General features: G+C 34.0%; 8 protein-coding genes across 15 annotated transcripts in view; 4 read left to right on the forward strand and 4 right to left on the reverse strand.

Moving 5' to 3' along the window:
- Nucleotides 1-660, forward strand: part of LOC108774877 (ATPase WRNIP1) — a 4,548-nt gene extending 3,888 nt beyond the window's left edge. For all 3 annotated transcript variants that reach the window (XM_018541101.1, XM_018541100.1, XM_018541099.1), the window contains 2 exons: nt 205-426; nt 484-660. In XM_018541101.1, coding sequence (XP_018396603.1) covers nt 205-426; nt 484-590 — 329 coding nt within the window. In that variant the 3' untranslated portion in view covers nt 591-660. The remainder of the gene's footprint in view (nt 1-204; nt 427-483) is intronic.
- Nucleotides 661-889: 229 nt separating this feature from the next.
- Nucleotides 890-6,782, reverse strand: LOC108774884 (UPF0585 protein C16orf13 homolog A). 3 transcript variants are annotated; one of them, XM_018541111.1, is made up of 3 exons: nt 6,646-6,782; nt 1,918-2,003; nt 890-1,648 (listed from the first exon to the last, which is right to left on the reverse strand). In XM_018541111.1, the coding sequence occupies exons 2-3, from the start codon at nt 1,947-1,949 to the stop codon at nt 1,006-1,008; spliced, it is 675 nt and encodes a 224-aa protein (XP_018396613.1). In that variant the 5' UTR covers nt 1,950-2,003; nt 6,646-6,782; the 3' UTR covers nt 890-1,005. The 3 variants fall into 3 exon arrangements, with proteins under 3 accessions (XP_018396613.1, XP_018396614.1, XP_018396615.1); XM_018541112.1 differs by having other exon boundaries at nt 6,743-6,766; XM_018541113.1 differs by lacking the exon at nt 6,646-6,782 and having other exon boundaries at nt 890-1,673; nt 1,918-1,953.
- Nucleotides 3,094-6,677, reverse strand: LOC108774883 (dnaJ homolog subfamily C member 21). 4 transcript variants are annotated; one of them, XM_018541107.1, is made up of 3 exons: nt 6,599-6,677; nt 5,858-5,914; nt 3,094-5,068 (listed from the first exon to the last, which is right to left on the reverse strand). In XM_018541107.1, the coding sequence occupies exon 3, from the start codon at nt 5,017-5,019 to the stop codon at nt 3,094-3,096; it is 1,926 nt and encodes a 641-aa protein (XP_018396609.1). In that variant the 5' UTR covers nt 5,020-5,068; nt 5,858-5,914; nt 6,599-6,677. The 4 variants fall into 4 exon arrangements, with proteins under 4 accessions (XP_018396609.1, XP_018396608.1, XP_018396610.1 ...); XM_018541106.1 differs by having other exon boundaries at nt 3,094-5,073; XM_018541108.1 differs by lacking the exon at nt 5,858-5,914 and having other exon boundaries at nt 3,094-5,073; nt 6,599-6,652.
- Nucleotides 6,576-8,618, forward strand: EMRE (Essential MCU regulator). The gene is made up of 3 exons (XM_018541114.1): nt 6,576-6,626; nt 7,058-7,699; nt 8,565-8,618. The coding sequence occupies exon 2, from the start codon at nt 7,346-7,348 to the stop codon at nt 7,622-7,624; it is 279 nt and encodes a 92-aa protein (XP_018396616.1). The 5' UTR covers nt 6,576-6,626; nt 7,058-7,345; the 3' UTR covers nt 7,625-7,699; nt 8,565-8,618.
- Nucleotides 8,619-9,486: 868 nt separating this feature from the next.
- Nucleotides 9,487-16,930, reverse strand: fliI (FLII actin remodeling protein). The gene is given in 22 exon segments (XM_018541065.1): nt 9,487-10,007; nt 10,140-10,253; nt 10,605-10,787; nt 11,012-11,141; nt 11,218-11,469; nt 11,578-11,699; nt 11,775-11,978; nt 12,072-12,194; nt 12,285-12,411; nt 12,480-12,652; nt 12,867-13,181; nt 13,258-13,443; nt 13,566-13,812; nt 13,950-14,020; nt 14,097-14,185; nt 14,269-14,510; nt 14,610-14,826; nt 14,900-15,120; nt 15,572-15,733; nt 15,812-16,050; nt 16,197-16,307; nt 16,595-16,930. Coding segments are annotated over 22 exon segments (3,765 nt in total). The 5' UTR covers nt 16,697-16,930; the 3' UTR covers nt 9,487-9,872.
- Nucleotides 16,931-18,897: 1,967 nt separating this feature from the next.
- Nucleotides 18,898-20,968, forward strand: mge (translocase of outer mitochondrial membrane 22 homolog mge). Its single transcript, XM_018541040.1, has 4 exons — nt 18,898-18,951; nt 19,223-19,326; nt 19,786-19,891; nt 20,233-20,968. The coding sequence occupies exons 1-4, from the start codon at nt 18,900-18,902 to the stop codon at nt 20,436-20,438; spliced, it is 468 nt and encodes a 155-aa protein (XP_018396542.1). The 5' UTR covers nt 18,898-18,899; the 3' UTR covers nt 20,439-20,968.
- Nucleotides 20,969-22,153: 1,185 nt separating this feature from the next.
- mRpL17 (mitochondrial ribosomal protein L17) lies at nt 22,154-25,407 on the forward strand. Its single transcript, XM_018541010.1, has 4 exons — nt 22,154-22,402; nt 22,760-22,970; nt 23,046-23,204; nt 25,335-25,407. Exons 1-3 carry the CDS (start codon nt 22,208-22,210, stop codon nt 23,177-23,179), a joined length of 540 nt encoding a protein of 179 aa, XP_018396512.1. The 5' UTR covers nt 22,154-22,207; the 3' UTR covers nt 23,180-23,204; nt 25,335-25,407.
- BckdhA (Branched chain keto acid dehydrogenase E1 subunit alpha) lies at nt 23,221-27,748 on the reverse strand. Its single transcript, XM_018541011.1, has 7 exons — nt 27,412-27,748; nt 25,321-25,482; nt 24,639-24,834; nt 24,385-24,546; nt 24,133-24,277; nt 23,871-24,074; nt 23,221-23,649 (listed from the first exon to the last, which is right to left on the reverse strand). The coding sequence occupies exons 1-7, from the start codon at nt 27,466-27,468 to the stop codon at nt 23,304-23,306; spliced, it is 1,272 nt and encodes a 423-aa protein (XP_018396513.1). The 5' UTR covers nt 27,469-27,748; the 3' UTR covers nt 23,221-23,303.
- Between the last annotated feature and the right edge of the window lie 87 nt (nt 27,749-27,835).

Consider the following 27,835-nt stretch of genomic DNA (forward strand, 5'->3'; position numbering starts at 1 on the left):
TATATATATATATATATATATATATATATATATATATATATATAGATCCTCTAATAGTCTATGGAATTATAGTGTGAGGAATCACCCTTTAAATCTTTTAAAGTACTTAATAGCCATCTTGTAAGATTTGCGGAATGAATTAATAATTATGATAACATATTTAGGCTCTACTAGATAAATATATTTAATAACAAATGTGTACAGGAATAGCAGTACATACGATGCACGGTTGCAAAATGATTGGAATGCCGGAGTGTGATGTTCTTTTGGCACAATGTACGACATATTTAGCGAGAGCACCAAAATCTAGATTAATGGAAGATGCACTTAGAGCTGCGCAAAAAGTGATAGCTGAGCATAAGGGTCCGCAACCAGGAGTGCCTTTGTACTTGAGGAACGCTCCCACAAGACTCATGAAAGATTTAGGTAATTCATTTATTTTCTGTATCAATTTGCTCTTAATAAATAAAATTATTATTTTAGGATATGGTAAGGGATATAATATGATGCATAAGAATGAATCTGGATTAAGCTATTTGCCAGAGGGATTGGAAGATTTAAATTTCTTTGGAGATGATGACGGTACTTAGAAAACGGTGGTGAATGCGCTTCAGTTTAGATATACTTTGTCTTTGTATTGTATTATTTTTTATTACAAATATAAATAATTTTCTTTTTTTAAATAAAAAAAGGTATTTTTATCATATATTATAAGTTTTATATTAGGTCTCTCAGGGATTAAAATTTTAAACATAAACATAAATTTAAGCATATACGCATATATATGTACATATAAAATATTTTTAATAATAAAAATATTTTATACGCGCGCAAGGTGTATATAATATTATAGAAGTATTAAAAAATGTATTTTTAACAATCGCGCGCGTGTGCGATGAAAAAATAATGCTTTAACTTAGTTGAATAAAAATAAACTTATACATATGTGTAAATTTAAGTTTACAATTCGTTTAAGAACAAACTTGTTTCACGAGCTTCAATTCCTTACGAATAAGCGCATTTTTTCCAAATGATCGTTTTATTATTAGCGGGCATATCTACGATTTCTATTAATTTGATATTATTCTCTGCAGCTAATATTTTCAAATCTGTTACATCTCGCAAACCCCAACTTGGATCCTGCAATTTCAAGGATTCGTTGAAATCTATATTACTCTGCGGAGTGATTTGACCATCAAAAGCGTACGGTCCGTAAGTAATTAGTAGCCCATTTGGCTTCAGCAACTGACTCGCATTGTTAAATAAACCAATAGTGCACTGATACGGCGAAATATGTATCATGTTCGCATTATATATATATTCCAAGCTATTCGATTTGAAGCTGCCGTTACCCCATAACCGATAGTCAGTGGTGATGTCAATTCTAATGGGACGTTTTATATTAGAGTATCCATTCGCGTACGCAGCGATGCTGTCCAGAAGTTTTGAGTCGTATTCCGAGGGATAAAACGTAACTTGTGGAAAATGCGGTGCGAAATGTGCCACGTGTTGTCCCGTACCGGAGGATATCTCCAGGAGGGTCTGATTTATACCAGGTTGAATATATCGTTTTAAAACTGATAATATTGGATCTTTATTACGGTTCGCCGCAGGATAAACGAGCTTTTGGGTAGCCATAATGTGTGACCTTGAAGAAATTTCAGTTTCACTTCCTACAGAAAGTTTATAAGTGCATGTGTTATTGCATAATATTACCTGCTGTTATATTGCAAAGCGACGTATATATAGGTTTCGTAAAATATATCATGCTATTTTTTCTATTTTATGTATATCACTTTATATCTCGATTATTTTACTCTTTAAAGATCTAATTAACTAACTTTTATGCCACTTTGAAATTAAACAGTTCAAGTAAAATGTATATAAGCGCTCGTTATTTTTAAATGTACATCTCACCTGTGATTAACAGCGTAATGAATAATGTTCATTTATATGTGTGTTATGCTTATAGTCGTGGCATCTATAGCAAGAGATTGCACACCCTGAAAAACGTAAATACTTTCTTTTACTGTTATATAAAATATTGGATATTTTAATTTTGTTAGGAAATAATCTATATTGTAGAGCAAATTCTTATTATTGAAACTTTTGATTGGAAAATAATTGTTCGATGTTTAGGAAAAACAGTTCAATAGTAATTTGATAAACTTAAAATATTATAGAATGAAAAATAAATATTGTATTGACATGATAAAGAATGAAAACAATATTAATTTAATGATAATGATATTGATATTTATTAATGATATAGAAATTTATATAATACAACTAGTTATAATAAAACTAATTACATTGTATATTTATGATATAATTTTCATTCTTATAGCTTGTCATGTTTGTATTCGATTGCTTTGTTTCTGAATTAATAATAACGTCTCTGTACATTGACACTAGTCAAAACATACTTTTAATATTATCATACTTTGCCTATTTCCATCGAACATAAATTATGTGCCTCATTTTCAAATTTGACTCATTGTCAGATTGATTAGCAACAGAAATGTACCGCACGTAAGAAAATATAACAACCACACAAGTGTCTATATCAAGATTTAAAACCGTTGACACCACAAAACTATTATGGATGGAATCAAGTAACACATTTTTTGTTCTCGAAAATTTTATATTCTTGGACTATAATTATATTCAGTTTTTAAACATGGCCGGAGACACTACCGCGTCTCCTGATATTATATATGTTTTTTCGAATCAATATCTGAGTTAACATTGATAATGACCCGATCGATGTCGAAACGTTTGTTGTTTATATGGTTTTACAATGTTTATATTTATTATACATGGAATTAAACGATATCGTTTTGACTCGCAGTCTTTCTATTATTTATTTTAAATTTTAATAATATTGTTTTAAAAAAGAATTGAAAGTGTCATCAAACGAAAAGTATTTTAATAGATCTTGGTATAAGATATGTACACAGAAATAATTCCTATAAAATCCTGAGGAGATGTGTATCATAATAAGATATTTTTCATGTCAATTATAACAAATGATACTGTTATTATTTAATTACTATAATTAATTGTAATTTGACATTTCATAATAAGTTGGATTCAACGTTTTTTCTTATCTGAGTCGTCTTTTTCTTTAGATGTTGCTTTTTTCTTCTTCTCTTGAGTCTTTTTATTTTTCGATAATTCTGGTATATATACGGAGTGTCCAGTTTTCTTTAAATGTTCAAATAGTTTATTTTTACTAGGAAACTCAGATGAGCAAGAAACACAGCGATGAGCTAATTCATCCATATTTACTATCGAATCCTTTTTATTTTTGCCCTTGTTCTCTTGTTCCTCTTTCTTAGAATTTTTCTTTGCTTTGTCGGTTTTTAGTCTTTCGTCAATAACACCTGCTTCTTCCATCACTCTACTTTCTGCTTCCTCTGTTGTTTGTTCCTCTTTTTTACGCGTTTCTTCCTTTTGCAACTGTTTATTTTGCTCCACTTTTCTTTGTTGTAACTTTTTTCGTTGTTTCTTCGACAGCCATATTTCCTCGTTGATGCTCTCCGTGTCGTCGTCACTAGCAAGCATAAGATTAGGATTCTGAATATTACGCTTCCTCTTCTTCTTTTTCTTCTGACGACTCGACAATGCGACGTCTTCGTCCTGATCAGACATTAATTCATCCTCGGATGTTATATCATCGTCTTCATTTTCTACTTTAGATGAAAATGATGTACTTTCGCCCATCTCTGGTCCCGCGGCCAATAGGACATCTTCACAGTTGTCTATCTTCTTTTTGTCGACTGTTGATCGAGGACATTCTGGATCTTCCTCATCGTCCGATATCAGTTCGGCAGGAGAGATATTACTTTTATCCTCGTCATCGTTCCGTTTTGAATCGCTACGAAGAGGATTCAACAAGAAATCCGGCATCTGTGAATCTGATGCTAACCTGGGTTCGTTTAGCGAAACTGATTCATCTTTTGTACTCGAATCGCTCTCCCGAGAGCTACCGTCGAGGTCTTCGTCCTCGACATCGTTCGGTATAACGTACTTGAGTACGCTGATATTTTCTTTATGTTTCTTTGAATTTTCATGATTTGTAAAGGCCTTGTGCGTTTGGAAAACCTTATCACATGCGACACAATAAAACGCTTCTGGATTGCTGTTTCTTGTTGTTACTTTCCTGTCATCTTTTCCAAACTCTGCCGTGACATTCGCCTCGATGTTCCTCAGCTCTGCTTCCATGTTTGAGAACTTAGACCATTCAGATTCGATCTGATCTCGCAATAGTTTCTGCCTCTCCAACAAATGTGCCTTCCTCCGCTCCTCTGCCTTGCGAAAGTTCTCGCGAGCGCGTTCAGCTAGCTTCGCCGCGTAAGCTTGTACTCGCTTGTCGCGTTTGCGAACAAAGGCGACCAGATTCCGAACCTGCTCGTTCCTTTCGCGCTTCGCCTTATCACGCACTTTCTTATTCTCCTTCTCGGCAATTCTGAGAATGCGTCGATTCCGCATTTCACGTATATCGTACGGATCTAGCCAAGCGTAGGATCGCTTGGTGCTGTAACTTTGCCAGTAGGCGTAGAAATCGCCTACCACATCCTCGTATGAACTCTGGGAGTCGCCAAAGCTAGGAACCTCTTCGTCGGAATCGCCATCTTTGGCAAACTCGGCGTCCTCCGCTGCCAACTGCTCAAAAACATTTCTATAGACGGTATAGAAACCTTTCTTATCGTCTCCGTAACCCTTGAAGCACGACAGAGAGAAATATGGGAAAAGATTAATGGAGTCATCCTTATAATCCTCTCCGATACCACCCTTCAGGATGGCCTCTCGATGATTGTCGTACCAAGCACGTTCGTGGGGGTCGCTCAATATCTCCCACGCTTGCTGGACAAGCTGAAACTGTTCTTTAGCTTCATCTGGGCTTTCGAGATTCTTGTCTGGATGCCATTTCAATGCTAGCTTCCTATATGCCTTTTTTATTTCATCATCAGGAGCATCTCTCGCAACTCCTAATACTTCGTAATGACACTTCATTGTGTTGCCGTGTGTCTGATTACATACATTTCCTTACTTAAACCACAAACTGCGCTAAAAGAATTTAAATTATTAAATTATGAAATCAAACAGCTTCTATATGTACCTCAACAACTAATTTGATTAGAAATGATTTACGAGTGTATTTCTGCTTTGTTGTACAGATATATAAATGTATAAAACAAGATATGAATCAATCTAAATTATGCCTTTCTGACCCAAATACTGGATGTTAGTACAAAAAAATTCTTTATTTATGTACTTAAGTGTTTAGCTCAAAAAGACATAACTTATTATATTAATTTATCTCAAATGAGATTCGATATGATGTGAAAGTATAAAAGTGAAGATATATATTATTAGGAAACCTCATTATGTTATAACTCTTCAAATTCTCTACACAATATAGTTCTTTGACGAATATCTTAAGGATATAAAATAACCTCTGGATGTTCTCTTAGAACATCTCTTGTTGAACTGTATTATGGATCTTAGTAAACCTTCAGATACTGATTCTTTATCTACTTTAAAATCCACTTAAAAAATTTTATTAATAAGAATAATATTAATACAATCCATGTTTTGTCTTCAAATATAAATACCTTAAAATACCTCCAATTTCCAATAATCCTCTAATCTTAATGACTTCCTTCTCAAGTACCGGAGACGTTATAGTCAATAGTTACATCATAAAATATTGATTACTGATAACGAGTGACGATTTGAGATACAACTTGGCAAAATCTACCGAATCAGGAGAAACGGATAAGGGTGACGATCTCGTAAATTATTTCGCAACAATAGATTAAGTATTTCATAATTTAGAGTCTCTCCTCACCTCTGATTTTGATAAAATTAGGCTCGTTCGACGCGTTGCTGCACGAAATGAAAGAATCTGGCCAAAAAAAATGCGACACTGGCTACATTACACCATGTGCTAGCACTAAGCTTAGTCTACGATTTATACGATAGGTGTCCTTGTTTAACCTAAGGACACCTATCATGTAGGTCGCAAAGCGAAATATTAATAATTAAAGTTTACGACTATTCAGGTTAGGAAGTCTGTCACAGCCACGAAGAAAGATCCTTCTCTTCTTTTTGCTATATGTGTGAAAAATTGTAAACTCGCGTGGAAAGTGGAATCGTTCATGGATTTTCAATTTGACACGCAAAGCGAGATTTAATTGTAAAAAAAATTGACTTTGGTTTTACGAGGGAGGGGGGGGGGGAACTCTTCGCACATGTGTACTACTTTGCGATTGCGGAGGGTTCCGTCCGTCTCTCTCCTCCCCCCAACATCGACGCGGCCCTTAAATAGTCAACTCAACTTTAATCATTAGTATTTTGCTGAGTATTGCTCGTTTTCAGAATAGACTCAATCAGACCTGGGTATCTCTCTTTTAAAGCGGAACTCCGAAAGTGGACTGTAGATTAAGAAGTTAACCGAATGGAAAAGTCTCGAACTGTCATTTCGCGAAGGATCGCATGGAGTCAGAATGGTTCCCAATCACTCTGACAATGGATCGCAATTACTGATCAATTATCTACTAACTATTGATCGTCGATGGAAAAGGCTTACCTAAAAAGACTTTAGACAGCTGATCGATGTAAGATAATCAAAATTACAATTACTGAAGATGACGGTTACGCATTTAACGCATAACTATATATATTTTTATTACGGGTATTCGACATTCGCTAAACGTTCGTGAAAGCAGTAGACCTATGGACTGTGCACTGTGAACTGGAGAGCAGTGATGCAAACTCGCGCCCGCTTGCAGCATACGAACTAGTGTTTCCTGGGTACCTTTCAACAAGCGACACAGATGACACGGTGTGACACAGACACAGTACGTCTGTTGGCCAAAGTTGAACAGAGATGAGATGATCACTGTGTTGTACTGTCGTTTGTTGGAAGGCACACCCTATAAACAGTATAAACAAAGTTTATTTTTCATCCTTATCTAATCTATAATAACAGAGGATTTCTCTCTGTCTCCGATAAAGCCGGTGGCATACGATGTTTGTTTTCTTGCAGGATTGTTAGCTAGATTAGAATCTTATCAACTTATTGGCGGACTGCACAGTGCATCGGAGCGGCTAGGGAGAATTGCAAAGGGACTTTAGATCCTTTTTTTAGCCGACACTGTCAATGGGTATCGCGCTAAGCCGCTGAATATAGCAAGTATCTGAAACATCTGAGAATTTGAGATGTGCTAAATTCTACCAAGTACTACCGGCTCGCGAATTCCGGGAAATCCGGGATAGGAGCTGATAGGAGCGTGCGATATTAATCGTTACCTGGAATAAATTTCGCGGAAGAAGGATGCTGTTGAGCAAAGTGACGTTATTGTTTCGTGGAAGGACCGTTCTTAGGAAGACGAACACGATAGCCAAGCCGTTCCTTCGGTCGACGATCACTACGCCGTCCGGGGCGATACTGCCCGAGCCGAAGAGAACACCGTTCAGCTTCCTGGGTGTCGTCAGCAGCGTAATATTCGGCTTGTTGGTCGGTGCCACGATCAGTAAGAACATTGCCAACTTCCTGGAAGAGAACGATCTTTTTGTTCCCTCCGATGACGACGACGACGATGACGACGACTAGCGACCAGCTGGTTTTATTCTATTGTGATTGTTGAAAATACTCGGCCAGTTAGATGTGCTCTTGTTGCTCTTGAAGGTAATTTCTCATACATCCGTAGTATAACTGCTAGTAATCATATGTGTGAAACTACAAAAACATTATTATTCGCTACTTTAATTTTTAAACATACATGTACATACATAGAAAAAGATGTATATAGTATATACTGGATGTCGGATTTTAACTTTGACACTGAAATATCTCGAAAATTTATAAAAGATACGGAAAAATATTTCAGACAATAGTTGCAAGGTTTAAAATATGCATGGTAACAAAAGAGGCAATCGAAACTTTATGGTTTGTGCGATTCTTAAAGACGACTGAATTGCTTGTAGATATAAATCTTGATAACGATTGACTCAAAGTGAATTAAATTATAGTGTTTCAGAAAGGTCTTAGGAAGAGTTATAATAATATACAATAAAATATAGGAGATTCTATTCAAAAAATTTTCAAAGCGGTCTCGTCCTGATCTTAACAACGCCAATGTCAAACAAGTATGATCTGTAAATACGATATTTTAAAATTCTACAACTTTTGTCTCAAATATTTTTTCTTATTATCTTTTATAATTTTTAAAAATATTTTGGTGTCAAAGTTAAAATAGGACTACTATATATATATATATATGTATGATAAGACATTCTGCTTTAAATATGTGCTTAAAAAAATATAGATGAATGTTTAATATAATATCTCCTTTTCCTATAATTTTGTAAATTTAAATAAACAGATAATAACTTTAATCTATTAATTATATTTATATAATTTGATTAGTCAATTCTAACATGATTGCTGACACCTGTAATTTTTACATACATTTTAGTTGACTGTAATTTCAAATTTTAATTTTGTCCACTACTTTTTACTTAGTTTAAAATATCATCTGGCTTGTTTTCAGATTCAAGTTAGACCTTGCAGTGATACAAGACCAACAATTGTATATGAGAAAGACAAATCTCTTCGCTTATATTACTTAGGTACCTTACATAATTAAGCTTCAATACCTGAGATTATGTAAATTATCATAGAAATTATTTATTTATACAATTGTTGACAGTTAAGTAGAAGTTTTACAAAATCTATGTATTTATAAATCTATGTATATATTATATCTATAAATAAATTGTGTTAAATACAATGTAAGTAATACAAAAAACGCTCGTTATGGCATCTGTACAATCGGGCGGTGTTAATAATCAGATGTGTACATGCGATTGTAATTACATGTATCTCTTTTCAGTCTTCGATAATATTCACAAATTTCCAAATGCGATTTCCAATAATCTGCTCAAAATAAGCAGTTTTTACAGTGTTTGCTAGAAGCACAGCGCAAATCTAGAAAACTTGTAGAGAAATTCTACTTTAACCCTTTCAGGACTATACAAATAATTGATTTATCTCTTCTTATATAAGAATCGTTATTTTTTTTTTTATAGAAAAAAGAAAATGCTTTTTTTTTTACATTATAATTCGACGATAAACATTTGTATCACAATTCATCGAACAACTTTTTAAAATGTCTATCACACATTACCTGAAACATAAACTTGTGAAAAATAAAAAAAAAACGGATACATAGTCTAGTCTGTACGAAAGTTCATAAATACGGAAATATATATGTGAATAAATAAATAAATAAGTCTCGTTGAATACACAGAGTATGGATTATAACGATTATAAAGTAGACGAATCTGTTTCACAGTGCAAAATAGGAGAGAATCGCATCACAGAAAGAATCTTGTTGGACTTAAAGATGGAAATACAAAAGAAAAACTCTTTGTACTTGCATCCGTTTGTATTAAAAATGAGACTGAGTTGAAAAAGTGCCCGCTAATAAATAGAAATCTGAATTAAATTACGTATACCAAGCAGACTGGCGCGTAGTATTCAAAAAAGCAATCGGTAAAGAATTACCTAGTAAGTCGAAAGCAAAGAAGCAAACGCGGAAATATGAAGTTTATTTAAAAGTTAGATTCGTTGTTATTTAGTGAACAATTATTTTGTTTCCTGATCTAGATCGATCGTTTGCATCGAGGACACACAGATTATTGCAATGGACCTCCGTTTGGCCGGCATATGAAACGCAAGTAAGAACAAAGATTGCGACACATTAGGAATCTACATAAAAATGTTGCGCTTGTGTCATACCCTGCCTGCATATAAAACTAACTCCCGAACGATAAGCGTAGTGAACACTGACTCGATTTTACTGCGGTGGCCTCTTGTGTAAACCCCAACCGTGAAAGCATTTCATAAATCTTCTGGATTCTTTACCTTTGGCAGTTAAAAATAACTTACGGAGTTTGTCAGGTTGCTTTACACGCAAGTGTTGAATATATACCTGAAAGAAAAAGAAAATGTTAAATTGCTAACATTTTACATCGATGCGATCCTCCATTTGGAATTAATTTACTTTGTGAAATATTTGTAGCATTTTCATAAAAATTATAACGGTTAAATTTGTATAACTCACCTGAGCTGACTTATAGGCCAGTTTGATTTCAACTTCTGAACAGCGAGTACCCAGCCAAAGAAATACTTGTTCTCCATTATCGAGTATCATTATATCATCATCTGCCAAATCGTCCTACAAAAAATAACTCTATTGGGTTGAAGAAAAAGTCCTTTCACATATATGTAAAGCTTTCACGATAGGTAGTCGAAAATGTTTGCAAATTTTTTTTAGGCACATGAAAGATCCACAAAGTAAAAAGAAAATTTTTTATCTTTTTCAGCTCGTAATTTTTTATATAAAAATTACCAAACTCACAAAAACTTAAAAAATATAATAACTTTTCGAAAGTAAAAATTTAAAGTTTTAAAGCCCTTTTTTTAAATTTAGATTTTGTTAACGAAGATATTGTAAGATATTGTAAGATCCTTTTACATATATATAAAAAAATTTTTCCTCAATCCTATATATATGTTGAAAATTTACTTGGCAAAAATCGGTGCACTTCTCGCTGATTGTAAAGTACCCCTTCTCGTTGGAACATCTAAATAGTCTTGTGTAATTCATAAATTCCGCATCAATGTCGTATGGTTTCTTCCCCCCAAGCGCCACCCAGAAGAAATTGTCCGGTTCCTCGCCTTCGTTTAATACTTGCAGGCTTATCCATGGCTGTATCCAATTATTCATATTTATTACCAACAATGAAAAATAAAAACATTTTTTTTCATTTATAAGATAGGAAATATTCTTTACTTCAATGGAATAAAAAGAATATTTAAATGTTTATTAAGTATTTGAATATTTAACAAATATATATATTTGCAATTCAATTAAGTTGAACAAAATCGAACTCAAGTTCTTCGAAATCTAAGCACAAAACAATTATAACTCACGTTATTGAACATTTCCTCGGCTATTTCTCCTATTAGACGAGCGTCTTCGGGATCAGCCCTCGATCCAATCCACGCGTACACGATACCAGTACCTTCGTCAGAATTGTTAAATGGCACATTTAAAAGATAACTGTAAACAAAAAAAAACAGATAAGCTGTATATTTTCCAAACGAAATGTAATCATACTTGACCTAATGTGTCTCACCAAAAAGCAGGATTTAATAACGTCGAATCCGCCGGTATTTGAATGAGCCGAGTACATAAGGCACTGCCATTACTTCGTAGATGATAGAATTCTACTTTATTACTGCCTGCAGCTTTCGGCTGTTTACGTTTGCCTTGATGAATGATAAACTTTCGTTTGAAGTAACTCATGAACTTTAAATTTTCTTGCTGTTGATGTGTTCTTACAACCTCCAGATTTTCTCCGAACAATGATTTAAATTTCTTTTGCAGACTGAAACAAAAAAGATTCACCTGATATTGATAATCATAGATTGGACAAATCTATGAAACATAAATCTGTAGGAATCACAGATTAGATAAATATGTCTATGGTTTTTACCTAAATGTAAACGTCAACCATCCCATGTTTCCCGCGTCTCTGCCTTGCCAGAAATACACCGTGCACTGATAATCATCTTCATATTGCTCCTCGCCGTCTTCGTTCTCCGTTATATCTAGTGGCTGGTTTAATCAAATGCAAAATGGCAGTAAATTAGCCGTAAATTCGATAATTTTGCATTGATACACTTTACGTACCATCCAATATCGGCATAAAAAAACATAACAATCCGCACTGTAAAAATGTCCTAACTCCTCCTCCGGTAAGCGTACGAATTTTTTTCCTTCTAACACCAATGCTTCCATTCCCTCCAAATCATCGTTCCACTCTGCCATGAGTTGATACGCTTCGGCAGCCGACATCAATGGTTGCCGCGGCATGAATAAAGCGGCCAAATCCGCCTAAAAATTATGTGAAAAAATAAATAAACAATTATTTTAAATAAAAATAATGTAATAAAACAAAAATGCAGCTATTATGAAATGTTAATGTACTTTTGTTTCCTGTTGCTTAGCCCATTTAGTGAGATCTGCTCCAGTTTTAGCGACCGATTCAGCCGTTCTAGTGAAGTCTACGGCAATTACTTCGTCCCATCCGGTAAATTTAGACTTGAAGATCTATATAATGCATAAAGTAAATATAATTTTTAATAAAGAGTTTGTAAATTGAATTTTTATAAATTGAGTTAAAAAAAAGTATATTTATACCTGTGATTCAGTTCCCTCTTGCAATCTCGTTACCATCGCGTATTCTGGCCTTTCTATCATGTTAAATAATTCTTGAGATAGCTTCACAGCAGCGGCGCGTACTAATCTCGTCGATTTTTTACCAAACCTAAGTATATGCATCATCAATTTAGTTAATATAGGTTTAAAAGACTTCAACATGTTCTTTACACTTACCAAACATATACATCTAAGTAGCAATCTAATATATACACATTGCGATTGTTTAGCAAGGTATTCGTTAACTTCCCGTGAGGAACTTCGACCTGTGGAAGTTCTAGATAACCCATTCCGAGTTGAACTTGATACAATCTGGGCACGACAGGCACGAAATTTGGATCCACATGCTCCTATTGTAAAAATAAACGATATGATTAGCATAATATGCAGATTTAAAAAAATAATTATTAAATATATTTAAAAAGATGAATTAAATAAAATTTCAAACTTATAAATAATATATAAGTTTAAATCTAATTTATATAGTATAAATATAGTTTAAATAGTATATAATTATTATTTTTATTACTATGCTACTGCGTATATTGTAGAAAAGAAGCTTACAACAATTAGTAGATTTTTCTGTTCGTGCTCTTTCACTCCTAAATATAGCAAAAACTCTTCGGACTCGGCACCCATGACGTCCGTTAAAATCTCGGCTTTATTTTTCCGTTCGTTCTTATTAATTTTTTCTGCCATCAATCGCGCCTTCGATTTTAACGTGCTCTTCGCTTTCTTGCCGTACCACATGAATATCTTATTTCCTGTGTCAAGAACAAATACATAACCGGGATCCAGAGATTCAATGAATACTGGTACTGGTTCTAAATGTATAGAAGCTCCCGCTGCGTGTACTCTATATAAACGAGTAATCGCTGGCTGAAAAGAAAATTCAACGTAATTTAAATTTCCGCTCCGAAAACTTATATAATTATGGTATAAGAATTAAGCTTACTGTATCTTCTACTGTGTAAAAACCAGACGACGTGCGACCACCTTCAATATAAGTGATACCCGAATCAAACAGCATCAGAAATTCATCAGATTCGTCTCCTTGTTCTTCCCTAATTGTTCGACATTGTGCGCCTAAGTAATTTCTCAGATTTACAGCGTGAATCGCTGCACATGCTCTCTTATCTAACTATGAGAACAAATTGTTATTAAATCAATTGTATCCGATTCATGTGTGTGATAATCTACATGATATAATTTATTCAACTTTAGCCTTTTTTTTCTATTGTCCTGATTTAAAAGTATACGTACTGTCGCTTTTTCTCCGATCCAAAAATAGATCGCCCAGGTCAATGATCCACCTTCGTCTATCCCGGTTTTGAGAATGATGTAACAATCGCCTTCGTAAAACTTGCCGTGCGCTACCTCTTCAATTTCATTCGGCAAAAAGTTCTCTATTTCCCAGACTGACAAGCCCGGTATTTGACCTGCATCTTCGTCAAAAAATTCGGAATAATCCAATGGTGGTTTCTCTAAAGCTTCGTCCCATCGCTTGGGTCTGAAATATTAATCATTAATTAATAGTATGTGTATGAAGTAAAAAATTAATCATTAATTTATATGAAAAATATGAGAAAAATTCACATCGGAAAACAAAAGTGACATACATCAAGAAGTTCATAATTCTATACTCACTTCAGGGATTCTGCTTTCGATTCCTCACATTCCTTATCCTTGTTTTTCTCTTTTGCTATGTCCTTCATGCCCTATAAAAGCAATCGTAATTGTAAGTTTCTTCGCATATAAACAATTGCAATGTGACTAATAAGACAATGACGGTACCTTAAGAATTTTTGCCTGATCTTGATCGGCTTCCTCCTGATCTCTCCTTCTTCTTAATCTCATTTTACGCGCAATTGGATCCTTACTGTCTATAATTGAAAAACGTGCTTTTATTTACATACAAAATAATAGACTTTTCCGTTTTATGTCTTCTGATGCTCATAATACATACTGGCGGCTTGAACTGGAGCTGGTACATTAGCGCCAGCAAGACGCAACTGATGCTGCAAGGAGAAATCAATATTATAAAATTCGATGCCCGATCCTCTTTGTACTTCTGTCGGTTTTGGTGGCATCACTAAATTCGGATTGTCTCGCAAATCTAACTGTTCTAAATCGGTGAGAAGATGAATGGCATCCGGTACAGTAATCAATCGGTTTGACGTTAATATTAATTGCTTTAATGAGCCACATCTAAAATATATATATATTTATTTTAGCAATATTTTATTTAAAAAAAAAAAAGATTTTTATTTCCCTTACAGTAAAACGATATAAAAAAAAATAATTCACCTGCATAATCCTTCTGGTATCATCTCTAAATGATTGTTAGCAGCAGAGAAAACCTGCAAAGACGATAATTTTCCTATTCCAGAAGGTATGCCCTCAAAATCTAATTCATTATCGTTTAAATACAATCTTCTTAATGTGGAAATCTTGCATACAGCGGCTGGTATTGCACTTAATTTGTTTCGCGATACGTTCAGAATCTCCAATCTCATCCATAGTTCTAAAAGATATCTTTTTATTAATTCGTAAAAAACTATATGACTAAGACAATTGTAAAAGTTCAATATATTCACCGATCGCTGTTGATAATTCCATTATTTGATTGTCACTCAAATTTAAACGGCGCAAATTCGACAAGGAATAAAGCGCATCAGGCACTCGGGGTAAATTGTTTTGTGACAAATCTAACTCTTGCAAATTAGTTAACGTTTCTAGACTAGAAGGTATATTATTCAATGTTCGTTGTGTGTCCCGCATTTGTAACGTTGTTAAATTCATTAATGATGGCAATTGTCTGAAATAATATGAGAAAAATTAATAAATGTCGCTCGTTTTTTGCAATGTAAATTAAATAATTAAATTGGTCTAGATCGAGCTAAATGGATTTGTTACAATTGTAACATCTGCGTTCAACTCGATCGGACGAACGTGTAATGATGGTCCTGTCTCACATGCCTTTACAATACACTTGAGAACAGGAAAATCAATCTGAATTATGATATATCAATATGTCTGTAACACTATACATAAGAATACTATCTATCCAACAATTAAATATCTGTTAAGAATCGCTGAAAAAGGACTTGTGAGTCCCAACACATACGAAAATTTCGACATTTTTTATTAGTTAATTTATATTGTAAATAATTTAAGATGCAATAATTATTACTATTAAATCCAAAAATTAAGAAATTCTTCTTGGAAAAAAATATTCCAAATTTTGACATGAAAATTTTGTCTCCTACCTTAATTGGAAATGACCTAAGGGGTTATGATTCAGATTTAAAGCCTGTAAATTAGCCAAACGTCGAGTCTGTGGTGGCACTGTTTCCAGTTTATTGTGACTAAGATCCAAAAACAATAAATCTGTCAAGTGAATGAACAATGTATTTGGTATCGTTTCAATACTGAAAGAATAAAAATAATATTAGAACTTGCTTGATAATTTCTCCATGGTCTAGTAACATACAGTTGTCAATACATACTGATTATGGCTTAAATTAAGATTGAGCAAGGAACGTGCTCTTTCTAGGCCTTCAGGTATCTCTTTCAAATTGTTGTGACTTAAATCTAAGGTTGTCAATTCCTCTAAATGAAACAATTCTGCCGGGATACCACTGGATTTGATATTATTATGCCTTATATTCAGAGTCCTGAGACAGCCTAATTCTGTCAATTCTCCATATAAACGTTCTAATTTATTTTTAACAAGTGACAGATGTTCCTGATGGATGATTAAATGCATTAATATTATCCTAATTACTTAAATAACTCAATATAAATCTTTTTCCATTAAAATTCATGCAAGGAACAATGATAATATATTTTGTATATGTGAATAAATATTGTTACAATTTTTTAATGCTTTACCAGTTTCAATAATTTGCCCATCTCCTCTGGGATCTCCATCAAATTTGTTTTGTCTAATTTCAGCCATTGTATTCCAGTCATAAGACGTACGGATTCAGGAAATTTGCCATCCTAGAAGTACCAAAACACAATCTTTACTACAGTTAACCAATTCTAAATCTTATCTCAATCAAATTGTAAAATATTGATAGAGCGAAAGTGACATGTCATTCAGTTTTTATTTATCTTTTTTACTGGAGCAGAGATAAAAATTACACTTAATAAAAGTTATTACTATTAAGTGTTAAAAAAAAAGTTAATTAAATATTAACAAAATAAAATCTTTTTAAATCCTAAACAAAATCGGAGACATAATACTGAAGGGTGTTTCAGAGATTCTTTTTCGCGTGTGATTTCACGCGAGGTTAACCTCTACGGAAATCTCCGGCGATACTCACGCCAAAGTCGTTGCTGCTGAAGTCCACGCCTCGCACGAACGGCAGCACCCCGGTGTTCGCCATCGCGTCTACCGGTCGACTGCTGCACGACGACGACGACGAGGACTTGTGTCGCCCGGAGCACGAGAATCACGTCTCAGAAACGGGGTCCCGCTAAGTCATAAGTGTCGGCGCGCCGCGTTCATCCGTTGGCCAAATCAGCACGCAGATCGTCTGCACGCAGTGTCTCCGCTGGTCCCCGCCGCACTTTATCGCGCCATGCGTCACCGCGCGACCGGGATCGTCCGGAATCCAGGACTCGCGCTTTGACTGCCTCAACTGTCGCAGGGTCTCGATTGAGCGCGCTCGGACACCGGCATGACGCACATCACGACTGGGATCTGATTCTGGGAGTATCGAGACACGGTTGACGATGACGACGGCTGCGGATGTGCCGCGCAGGGGACGGCACTTTAACCGTGTCTCGCGGTCCGGAGCAATCCGGAGCGGACGGCGCGCGGCGTTTCACTCCGCCGAAGGCGTGTTCATGCCCTTTTCGATCTCGTCGTGCCGCGACGACCAGTCCGTGACTCTCGGGATTGTCGGGAACGAGAACGTGAGTCCCGCGGACACGAAACCGGCGTCGTGGGAATGGGGGACCGATCCTCCGGCCCCGGCGCGACGATCGGCGTTTCGTTCTTATATGTGAATGAGAAAAAAGAATAAAGTATTTCCGCACAAGGCGCGGCATGTCTTCCTAATATTTAAATGTTCAAATGTATCTGCAGAATCGAGAGGGAATTTCCTCGCATTCGTGCACTCTCGATATATGAGATATGTGTTAATTGATGTAAATGTGACACGTGAAGTGCGCACCTATTCGAGGCATATTCGAGGCGTGTGTTTCCTATCTACGCTGTCTATGTATTTATGCATCAGACTGTGTGAGAAAGAAACATGCATATATATTTTAACACTGCTTTTAATTATTATTTGTTATTACATATTATATTACCTGACATTAATACGCTTATTAAATGTAATTTTATTGAAGTTAACTCTGGTAAAAATATTGTTATATTTTCAAATTATAAAGCGATTTAAAAAATAATTATCTTAAAAAATAAAAAAATTGTCTTTAAAAATCATTATCTTTAAAATAAAAAAAAAATCTTTAATTTTTAATCTTAAATGTTTTTATCTTTAATTACCTTTAAATTATCTTTAAGAATTATTATATTTTTAATTTCATAAAGATTAATTATTAAAAAAAAAATTACTTAAATTATATATTCTAGATTTTGTAAGTTTCCCTCGAAAATAAGAAAATGAAAATTTTTAGAATTTATATATAATTCTAGAAAAATATAAACTTTCTTAATTCTATTACAAAAATATTATACATTTATTATTATGTCTATATATATAATACGATGGTAATAATAATTGAGTTTAATTACTGTGTAGACATATTGAACTATTTTTTAAATTTAATTGATCATGCATAAATTCACTTTTCTCACAGAAATCGGTTTCTGATGCTACGATTGGCTCGCGTAAAATATTTTGTAATCCATTCATGTGCGAGTCACATATCTTATCACGGCTGAGTTTATATCATTCTACGAAGGTGTTCTCAATGCGTTTTAAACTTTCGACAATTCTCTTCACAGCTGTACTGTTGTAGATCTGTGCGCGTTACTTGATCTCCACAAATTTTTAAACTCAAAATGAGACATATATATTTACACGTTGAGAAAAAAGAGAAAACGAAAAGATGCTGAGTGCAAAAAGTCCGAGAAAAAGTCCAAGCAACAGATCTTTGTGTAATTTGACATATTTAATTTTTTCTGTACTTAATAGATCAATATATATACATAATTAAATATTCAAGGAAAAAGAAAGACGAAACGTACGAAAAGATTTAAATTAAACTTTATAAATAATTTTTTCTGCAGTATTAAATAATACCAATAAATATAAATGTCGACTCTTCATCCGCACATATTCCATGTATTCCATCAATATATATAATTCGTCAATTTGTTTAAAGATATTCTTGAATCAAAATTTCAGGTAAAGTGTAAAAAAAAGAATTTGTACATATTTGAGCATCACTGTTTGTCGCGCGCAAAATTATATAACTCGAACTTGATACGCGCGAGCTTCACGCCATTCTTCGTCCGGTTCCCCTCCTTCGCACGCACAAAAAGTTCAACGGGCGCGCGATTATCGAATCATCATCATCATCATCATCGAGCGTCATCGAGATCGTCCTCGTGGGAGAATGGCGGCGTGGATAGCGGTACGGGGAACCTCGCCTCAAACCAAAACCACAGGTATGGTCGGAAATCCGTTCCCCGTCCCACGCGGTTTTCGTATCACGCGCTTCGTGTACGAAACTTGAGTCGCGTTGTATAAACCGGCGTATTACCGGCTGAGGCTGTACTTTTTCGCTGTCTCTCTTTCTCTCTGTAGCGCGCGAGAGAGAAAGGGAGAACGTGCGAGTGGACCGCGCAGACCGCGCTCTGTGCCGTGAACGTGCTGCTCGACGTGAGCGAGAATCTTTCTCGAGTCTCGGCCACGCGTTAATCTTGTATATGGCTTCAGTTGAGGAGCTAGATCATCAGGTCGACAGCGGCATGGGTAGCAGCGACGCGCGCTCTCCCGAGGTGAAGTCGCTCCTCCCCGACGACGAGGACGACGATGAGGAGGTACGGACGAGAGCGTTTTTTTATACAGGGGAAAAAAAGATGATCGCTTGTAGGACAGACTCGTAGCCTTCCACCACGACGTTTGTAAGGTCTAGAATGTCCTGAGGGATCAGTAAGAATTTTCAGAATCCCCTGTGATCTTCCTCAACTCGTGATACTCAAGATCACTGAGAAGTATTATTTAATGATAAGAGAAAACCTGGCTTTCTGTCTCTCTTGTTTGGTACCAATATTTATAATTGTATTATCTATGCATATGTATGCTTTTTGCTTAATTATCTAAGATTAAAGTTGTATGAATATGATTTTGTTGCTTTCCTTATCTAAGATTATAAAATAATGAGTCTTATGAGTATAACATTTTGTTGCTTCCTTTTTAAATAGTAACGAAGCAGTTGCTACCTTTCTATCATTTATTTTATCATTTAAGAATTAATGAAATTATTCCTTTCGATTCAGGATGAGAGCTTAACAGAAAGATTATTCGGACTTACTGAAATGTTTCCTGAGCCAGTACGCAACTTTGGATACAATGTTGGAACCTGCCTATACACATGTATCAAAGGTAACATTATTCTCTTAAGCCTAATTTATAATGTACTCTTTGCTTTCTGTTTCTTGCTTTTTATCATTTTTTACTTTCACCCTTTTGTCATTTTTATCACTCGAGATAAAAGTTGATGAATTTCGGAAGAGATAAGTAACGACTGTCAGTAAAACAAATGTTGATAAAACAGTTTTAAAGAGAAGAAAAGACAAGAATTAAAAAGTAAGAAACAGAAAGCAAAATTATATAGTAGGATTTAAATCTCAAGATATACAAATGTATTTTTTAAGATACATAATAAAGCTAGCAACTGATAAAACAAGGAAGGTTATGGAATGTATATGAATATATCTTTGCAGGTCTATATGCGTATTCGTGTTCAGCCACATGGCTAGTCTTCAGTTCATCCACAATTCTTTTCGCACCAATTATCTTTGAGATGGAACGTGCACAGATGGAAGACCTGCAACGGACGCAGCAGAAGCAAGTTCTATTAGGCCCTAACACAGCTCTGTCTGGCGTTAACACCACGGGTCTTCCAATGGCACCACCCGTTCAGCGATAGGCCATTCTATTACAAATTTACATGTGCACGCATACAAGGACACATACAGAAATAGCCCAACCAACTAAAAAAAATTAATCACTCGAGTTTCCCCGCTCAATTATTTATTAGCGCAACTCCATACGTCACGAGACTTGTACGCAAATTGCGGACAAATGACTTCTATTGAACAAGAACTTGCGTGAATTGATCATATGTAACTATTCCTTTAATTGGAGTAACTCTGGCAGAGTTGCGGTGTAAAAAAATTTAGAGTAAATATAAATTTGAATTGCTCAATGAAAGAACATTGAATTGCAACATTTGTCGGTCTAGTCCACCTTTTACACACACACACACACACACACACTGATATACACATCGTTCCTTTTGGTAATTTTTAGTAAAAGCCAACACATATTCTGTGGTATCGCGTGACATTTTATTATTGAATATATGTTGCGGTAATGGTGGTGATAGCACTTCGTTTTACAAAAAGAAAACGATCCCGTCATTATGTTCGCTTCGTGAATAAATGATTGAGAGAAAAATTGAGCATGAAATTATTTGTTATTAGTTATTACATACGTTGCCGAAAATGCAGTCGTATTAAAAGTGTTATTATCTTTAATATGTCTCATCTGTTATATTGTAATTTTGAAAGAACAAATAAAAGACAGTGAAGTATAGTGTCTTCAATCGCATCGTGCCGACTTTTTGTCATGTAATATTTCTGTAAAGTTAACAAATAAAAGAGCCTTATATATCATTTATCCTTTCATAATTGTTTATACAATTTGCACTTTGGGAAAAAAAATTATTTTCAATACAAATATTGAAATAATATTCAATCTAAAATTTTTCGAAAAATTGTATCTAATAAGTATTTAATTTATATCTATATAAAAAAATTTTTAATAAAATTTAATAAGATCTAAAATAGGATTCACACTGCGTACGACATCCGATATACGACAGTACGATATTCAATAGAAGAGCTTATTTTCTAGATATATACGACAAGAGAGAATCATCGTACGACAAAATATTGTTAGCTATATATTTAGAAAACAAGCTCTCCTATTGGATATCGTATGCTGCAACCAATCAGAAAAATCGTATCATCGATACTTTGCAAAATCTTGTTTTCTGATTGGTTGCAGAGTCGTCGTACGACAAAAGTCGGATGCAGTGTGAATCCAGTCTATGACGTAAACCTAAATCGATGAGCCAATCAGGATATTGTTTTAGGTCATGCAATCTAACGGAAATGGAAACTAACAGTAAACTTATCCATAACCTTGCAAGTATTCGCAATATGGCAAATTTCAACCGGTTGAAACTCGTCATGTTGCGAGGTTATGCGATAAGTTCACTGTTTATTTTCCATTTCCGTTAAATTACGTAACTTAAAGCAATATCCTGATTAGCTTATCGGCTTAAGTTTACGTTTAAAGTCTATTCTACATTGACCGTAAGCCGTAAAAATTTACCAATCGTAATCGATTATGAGGAGAATAATCGATTACGATTGGTCAATTTTTACAGATTACAGCATAAGTTAACAGATTACGGCCAGTATAATCCAACCCTTAATCCACTAGCTACTGCCCATTGTAGAATGGGTTTTAATGGTGTATTCTTTTAAATCTACGCATCTGATTGGACAACCTAGAAAACTACACCAATAACAGCAAATATTCGCACAGCTGTTGAATCCGCTGGATCTCTTGATTCAGAGCAAACCGGATCACGTCACTCGGAATAAACATTGGTAATGGTCGGTGAACATGAATCAAGCAAACGTCGAGAATTTAGTAAATAAATTAAGGTACAATGTCAAGCCACGTCGGAAGTTCCGAAACATCGACGGTCCAGAAGGACGACTTCGCAAATTCCAAAAAACCCTGACGGCATTGATTAAATACGAGCGACTCGAGTTAAATTATCAAAGAGCTGATGAAACCAGGGGTTATGTTGATCAGGCATGTGCATTAATATATTTGCATTGTATTATTCAGCAGATAGACACGATGTTTATTATAACAAAGACACGTTTCTTTCTCAACAAGTTCAAAGAGCATGAACGATTGTGATCGGCATTCATTTATTTTTAACTTGCTGTTGCGACCTACACTCGATATATCTTGCTCTACATTTTGTATCATCTTGTATATTGTGGTCTTATTAACAACTTTAACTTGCAGTCATAAAATTTTGTATGTTTATTAATAATTCTAATGAATTATTTTGATCCATATTATTGTGATGTTATTTGTCTCTGAATTTTATTTCATATATATTTATTATTAAAAATCTAATAATGACGTTTTATTTTATAGTTGATATTTGAAGCGATACGCCATGGATCCACACATAAGGAAACAATGGACTTGGCAAATTTTTGGATACTGGAAAAGCAACTGATACATAAACTATTCAAAGTTCTTGTACCGAGATATCAGAATTATACCAGCTCATTTACAAAACTTCACAAAGCACCAAATATATATCCCGCAATCCCCTATAACAGGGCAATTTTAGAACTTAGAGGTATAGAATTTATTCTAAAAATTCTTTAATAAATCAAATGAAAATTTTACTTATACAATTACATTTTTTTTTCAGGTAACATATACCCAAGCGTAGAACAGTACAATCCGCATGAACGAAATTTACTTCATAATCTACTGCTTAATGCAGCAAAAAAGGAATTTAGAATGGAAAAATATAAAGAAATTGCGAACAATATAAAACAATAGAGATGAAAGGCAAGGAGAAGAAAAAGTAAAGAATGCTCTTATACAATATGTGTTTAATTGTTTAGCGCTTTATATTATTAAAATAAAAGAGTATAAAATTCACATTTATACGATATAGTCTCTCTTATTTTGTTTGTGTGAAAGATTGTAATGGATAATGTTCTTTGAATTCTTCGAGATGTTTCTCCATTAAACTCATTTGCTTTTTGATGTGATCAGGGATTTCTTTGTAGACATCCGTAAACAGATTCCTCCAATGTGGCTTAGATTTTCGTTCCGCTTCTTCAAAGGCACGAAAAATTTCTCTCTTAGTAGAATCTATTAATTCTTGCTCTCTCTTTTCACACCATAATCCAAGTGACTCTAAATACAGACGGAACCTAGCAAGCGGCGAATGAGCGTCCCATTGAGAAATCTCGTCGATCGATCGATAAGCTGTGGAGTCATCTGACGTACTATGATGTCCGATTCTAAAAAAAAAATTGTTTACATTGTGTAACTTGTCAATTAGATAAAAGCTTCGCTTTATAGGAAGTACTCCAGTAAGAAAGTTACCAAAATTTTAACTTACTATCGTGATTCATACTCGACATTACTGTGCTTTGAATCTTATTTTACGTATTATTATTTTATTAATGATTTTAGCTATCGCGTTAGTTAAAAACATATATTAATTAGTATTCGTTCACACCTGTAGGTCATGGCTTCTATCAAAACAGGTTTCTGTTCCTTTATGCAGAACTCCCTAGCACTTTTTGTAACATAGTACATTGCGAGTACATCGTTGCCATCCACTCGGATCGTATTAATTCCGTAAGCCGGGCCCTTGGCCGCGATACCGTCTCCCTTAAGTTGTTCCAAGACTGGCGTGGAGATGGCATATCCATTATTTCGACTGAAATAATATGATCATTTATTTCATAAAATAAGAATAGGGATTTTAAAACAATTACCAGAGGAAAATAACGGGACATGATAAAGTAGCAGCAAAGTTGAACGCCGCATGGGCATCGCCCTCGCTCGTTGCACCATCGCCAAAGTAACAAGCCACACATGCGTTTTTTTTGTCCAATTTAAAGGCATAGGCAGCTCCCACAGCTATGATAATAAAGATCTTCGTGTCAGGACGTTTTTTTGTTTATTATGACAACCGAAGTGAAGCAACAACTGTCGGCACTATTTGATAAATTTCTAAATGTTAATACCTTGTGGAAGTTGCGTTGTTAATGGAGATGAAATAGTTACAAAATTAAATTCTTTAGAACCATAATGTACCGGCATTTGCCTGCCTTTGCCGTCGTCCTCGCAATTGCCATAACATTGATTCATAAACTTTTCTAAGGGTTGCCCACGATGCAGCAACACACCTGTTACATATGTCGATATACAATATTTTAGATTATAACAATAGATTTTAGTGTATAACAATAGATGGATAACACATAATGTAATTTCATACCAGCCTCACGATACTGTGCGTAAATCATATCTTCTAGAGTTAAAGCAGCGGCCGAGCCGATTTGTACAGCCTCCTCGCCTGTATTGGTCATATAAAATGATATACGACCCTGTCTGTGCAACACGTACATTATTTTATCCATAATGCTTATGGTCACCATATCGCGATACATTTTTTCCAGATATACTTCATTTAACTGTAACACAAAAATAATTTGATTTTCTGTGCCTTATTTCGGTATCGTCTACTTTTTAATTTAATTCAGAATTTTATTTATAATTAATACTAAATATTATTACTTTATTGTGTGTGTATGTGTGTGTATACGTGCATATGTGCGTGCGTGTATGAGTTAAACAATTTATTCTTTTCTATACATATAGAATTTTGTATAGAAATATTATAAGTCAAAATATAAGCATATATGATAATTGAAGTTGTGACTTGAAAAAATATATATCCTTAGCATAATTATTATAATAAAGAAGTTTTGTTTGATATATAATATATCAGCAATTGCGTAAAGTTATCTGCGCTTGACTCCTAGTGCCCTTTTCTTTTCGAGTTTGTATTCGATTTATACAGGAGTTGTTGTTATTTAAAATTATTATACATTTTTATATGTCCTTAGATTTTTTTAAATTGTACAATGTGATTTTTATAACTGTGATAATAATCAAACCTTTTTATCTTCAGGTAATTTAGTCTTTTGTGAAGATTCCAAAATCCTATATATTGGAATAGGTTCATAATTTTCTTCATTGACGAATTGAATACTATTGGTGAAGGTATTACTGATTCCCATGAATTGCGGCTCGCTTGAACCGGTGCTGTAATGTTTTATCTGGAAATTAAAAGATACTAATAAAGAAGAGGAAGAGAGAAAAATTAATTATTATATTAAGTCATCTATTTTATTAATATTTTTATTATTTGTTTATTGATTTATTTACATTTTGTTATAATTATATATAGCTATAATTATATATAAATAAATTTTAATGTCATTCAACATTATTAAGATCCAAGATGCTATGAGTGGTGAAGATTGGGGGCATTGACATTTGGATTTGGCAACGTCGTATGAAACGTTGTCGAAATGATATTTATACTTACGTGCAGTATCTCGCATATTTTGATAATTATAATTAGTAAATATAGATAAGGGTAATTTAAAATACAAAAAAATTTTATTTCATGATTTGTATTTGTTTTTTTTTTACTTTAGGTTGAACACAACTGCAATCGGAAAAAATCCTTAACTCGTGATAATACTATATGATAGTTTAATAGAGTTTGCGTTGTAAGTCTGAAAACAATTTCGGCGCGCATTTAAGAATCTACATACATAGTATATAAAATTCACACGAAAATATATGTTAGAAGCATCCAAGATCCAGCTTGACTGTTACGGCATGTTCTTATCGGTATTTATTATAGCTATCCTAAAAATTTTTTTTAGAATTCTTTAATTTTCAAAATTTTTATATAAATTTTAGAATTTTTGTGTACAATTTTATAACTTTTCAAAAAATTGCTCAGACTTTATATACAAATTAAAACATTTATTAAAACTATTGAAAAACTCTACATCTTTTTAGATTTTTTAAAATAATTTTATGTGTTTTGAAATATTGTGAGATGTTCTGAAAACTTTTCATTCTATAATTTTTAAAGAAAATTTATAAAATCTGAAGTTTAAAATAAATTCTTCCAGAAATTTTTATAAATTCAAAATGAAAAATTTTTATGAAAATATCTGAAAAATATGAAAAGAATTAAATAATAAATAATAATAATAAAGGACTCTTAATATTTAAAAAAAACTATAATAGATTAAAAAAGGGCACATAAGAGTTAGATAATTTGAAAAGTATATAAGAGATCAAGAATTAAAATATTTGATTTTTATATCTACGCTGGCTGTAAACATGCGTCACACAAATTATTCTTATTTTAAATTTATATTATGATAATCCCAGTAAGAAATGACAATGGAATCGACATTGAATTGATGTCGATTCAAATCGATGTCGAATTGACATCGATTCGACATCGATTCCATTGCCATTTCTCACTGCGGGTACAGTTAAATTACGCGCATTGATTATCTGAAGATGGCCTAATTAAGAGGCCGAAACATGTAATAATTGTTTTGTATTCTGCGTCGTTAATATATATTTCAGTTCTTGACCTCTTATACTTTTCAAATTATTATTTGACTCTTTTATGTGCCCTTTTTAACTTAGCTACTATTATTTTGAAATATAAGAATTTTTATCATTAATATCTAAACATTTTGTATAATGTATAAGTATGGCAAAATATATCCCAAGTAACAAGATGAAGTCAAATGACTTCCTAATAATGTCTCTCTCTCTCAATATGTATTTATTAATGTCAATAAGCGATTTGTCTTATTGACGTCATTAAGCTGTGTTTCGAAATTTACTGCCAATGCTGAAAATCTATAGTGTATGTTATATGTTGCTACTTTGCTACTTTGGGATATTTATCGTACCAATCACACAAATTCTTACTCGCGCAAGAATATCGCATTTTAAAAAAGAAAGAAAAACAGTGAAAACAATAATTGCCAGTCGTGCGAGTATGTCAAAAAGTGATGTTAGAGGCCTGCAGTTAGAGGAACGCGTTTGCGTGAATCGCATACCAACATGAGTGGTAAATTCGACTTAGGTATGTTGTTATGAATTACAAGGACAAATGAGTAATTATTCATTTACGGCACACATGGTGTAATATGGTGTAATACCTGCAACAAAGTGCGTCGAAAGCGTGGAACATTTCGGAGTAGGTTTCTCGCAATCATCCTGTATTTGAGCCTACGATTATTCGACGTGCATATATAGAAGCATTATCGATAGCACTAGTAATACATGTATGCATGCATCTACGTAAGCGCAAGTCACTTACACGCGTAATTGTGTAAATGCGTGTGTTGGGCTAAGGATAAAGTGAGATTAATAACTTAAATAATAACAGTGTTTAATATCAGGTTTATCTGACTCGTTTTGAGGATATTGTTTTGTGAAAAAAATTGGAAGTGTTATCACAAAATTGAGGAATAAAAGATTATATCTGTGATGAGAGGAAGGAATAAAATATAAGCTCGGACGAGAGAGAGAGAGAGAGGGAGCAAAAACTTGCACACGTGATCACAGCGCATGCTCATAGCG

Source organism: Cyphomyrmex costatus, unplaced genomic scaffold (genome assembly GCF_001594065.2).
Source record: "Cyphomyrmex costatus isolate MS0001 unplaced genomic scaffold, Ccosl1.0 scaffold275, whole genome shotgun sequence".
Classification (NCBI taxonomy): Eukaryota; Metazoa; Arthropoda; class Insecta; order Hymenoptera; family Formicidae; genus Cyphomyrmex; species Cyphomyrmex costatus.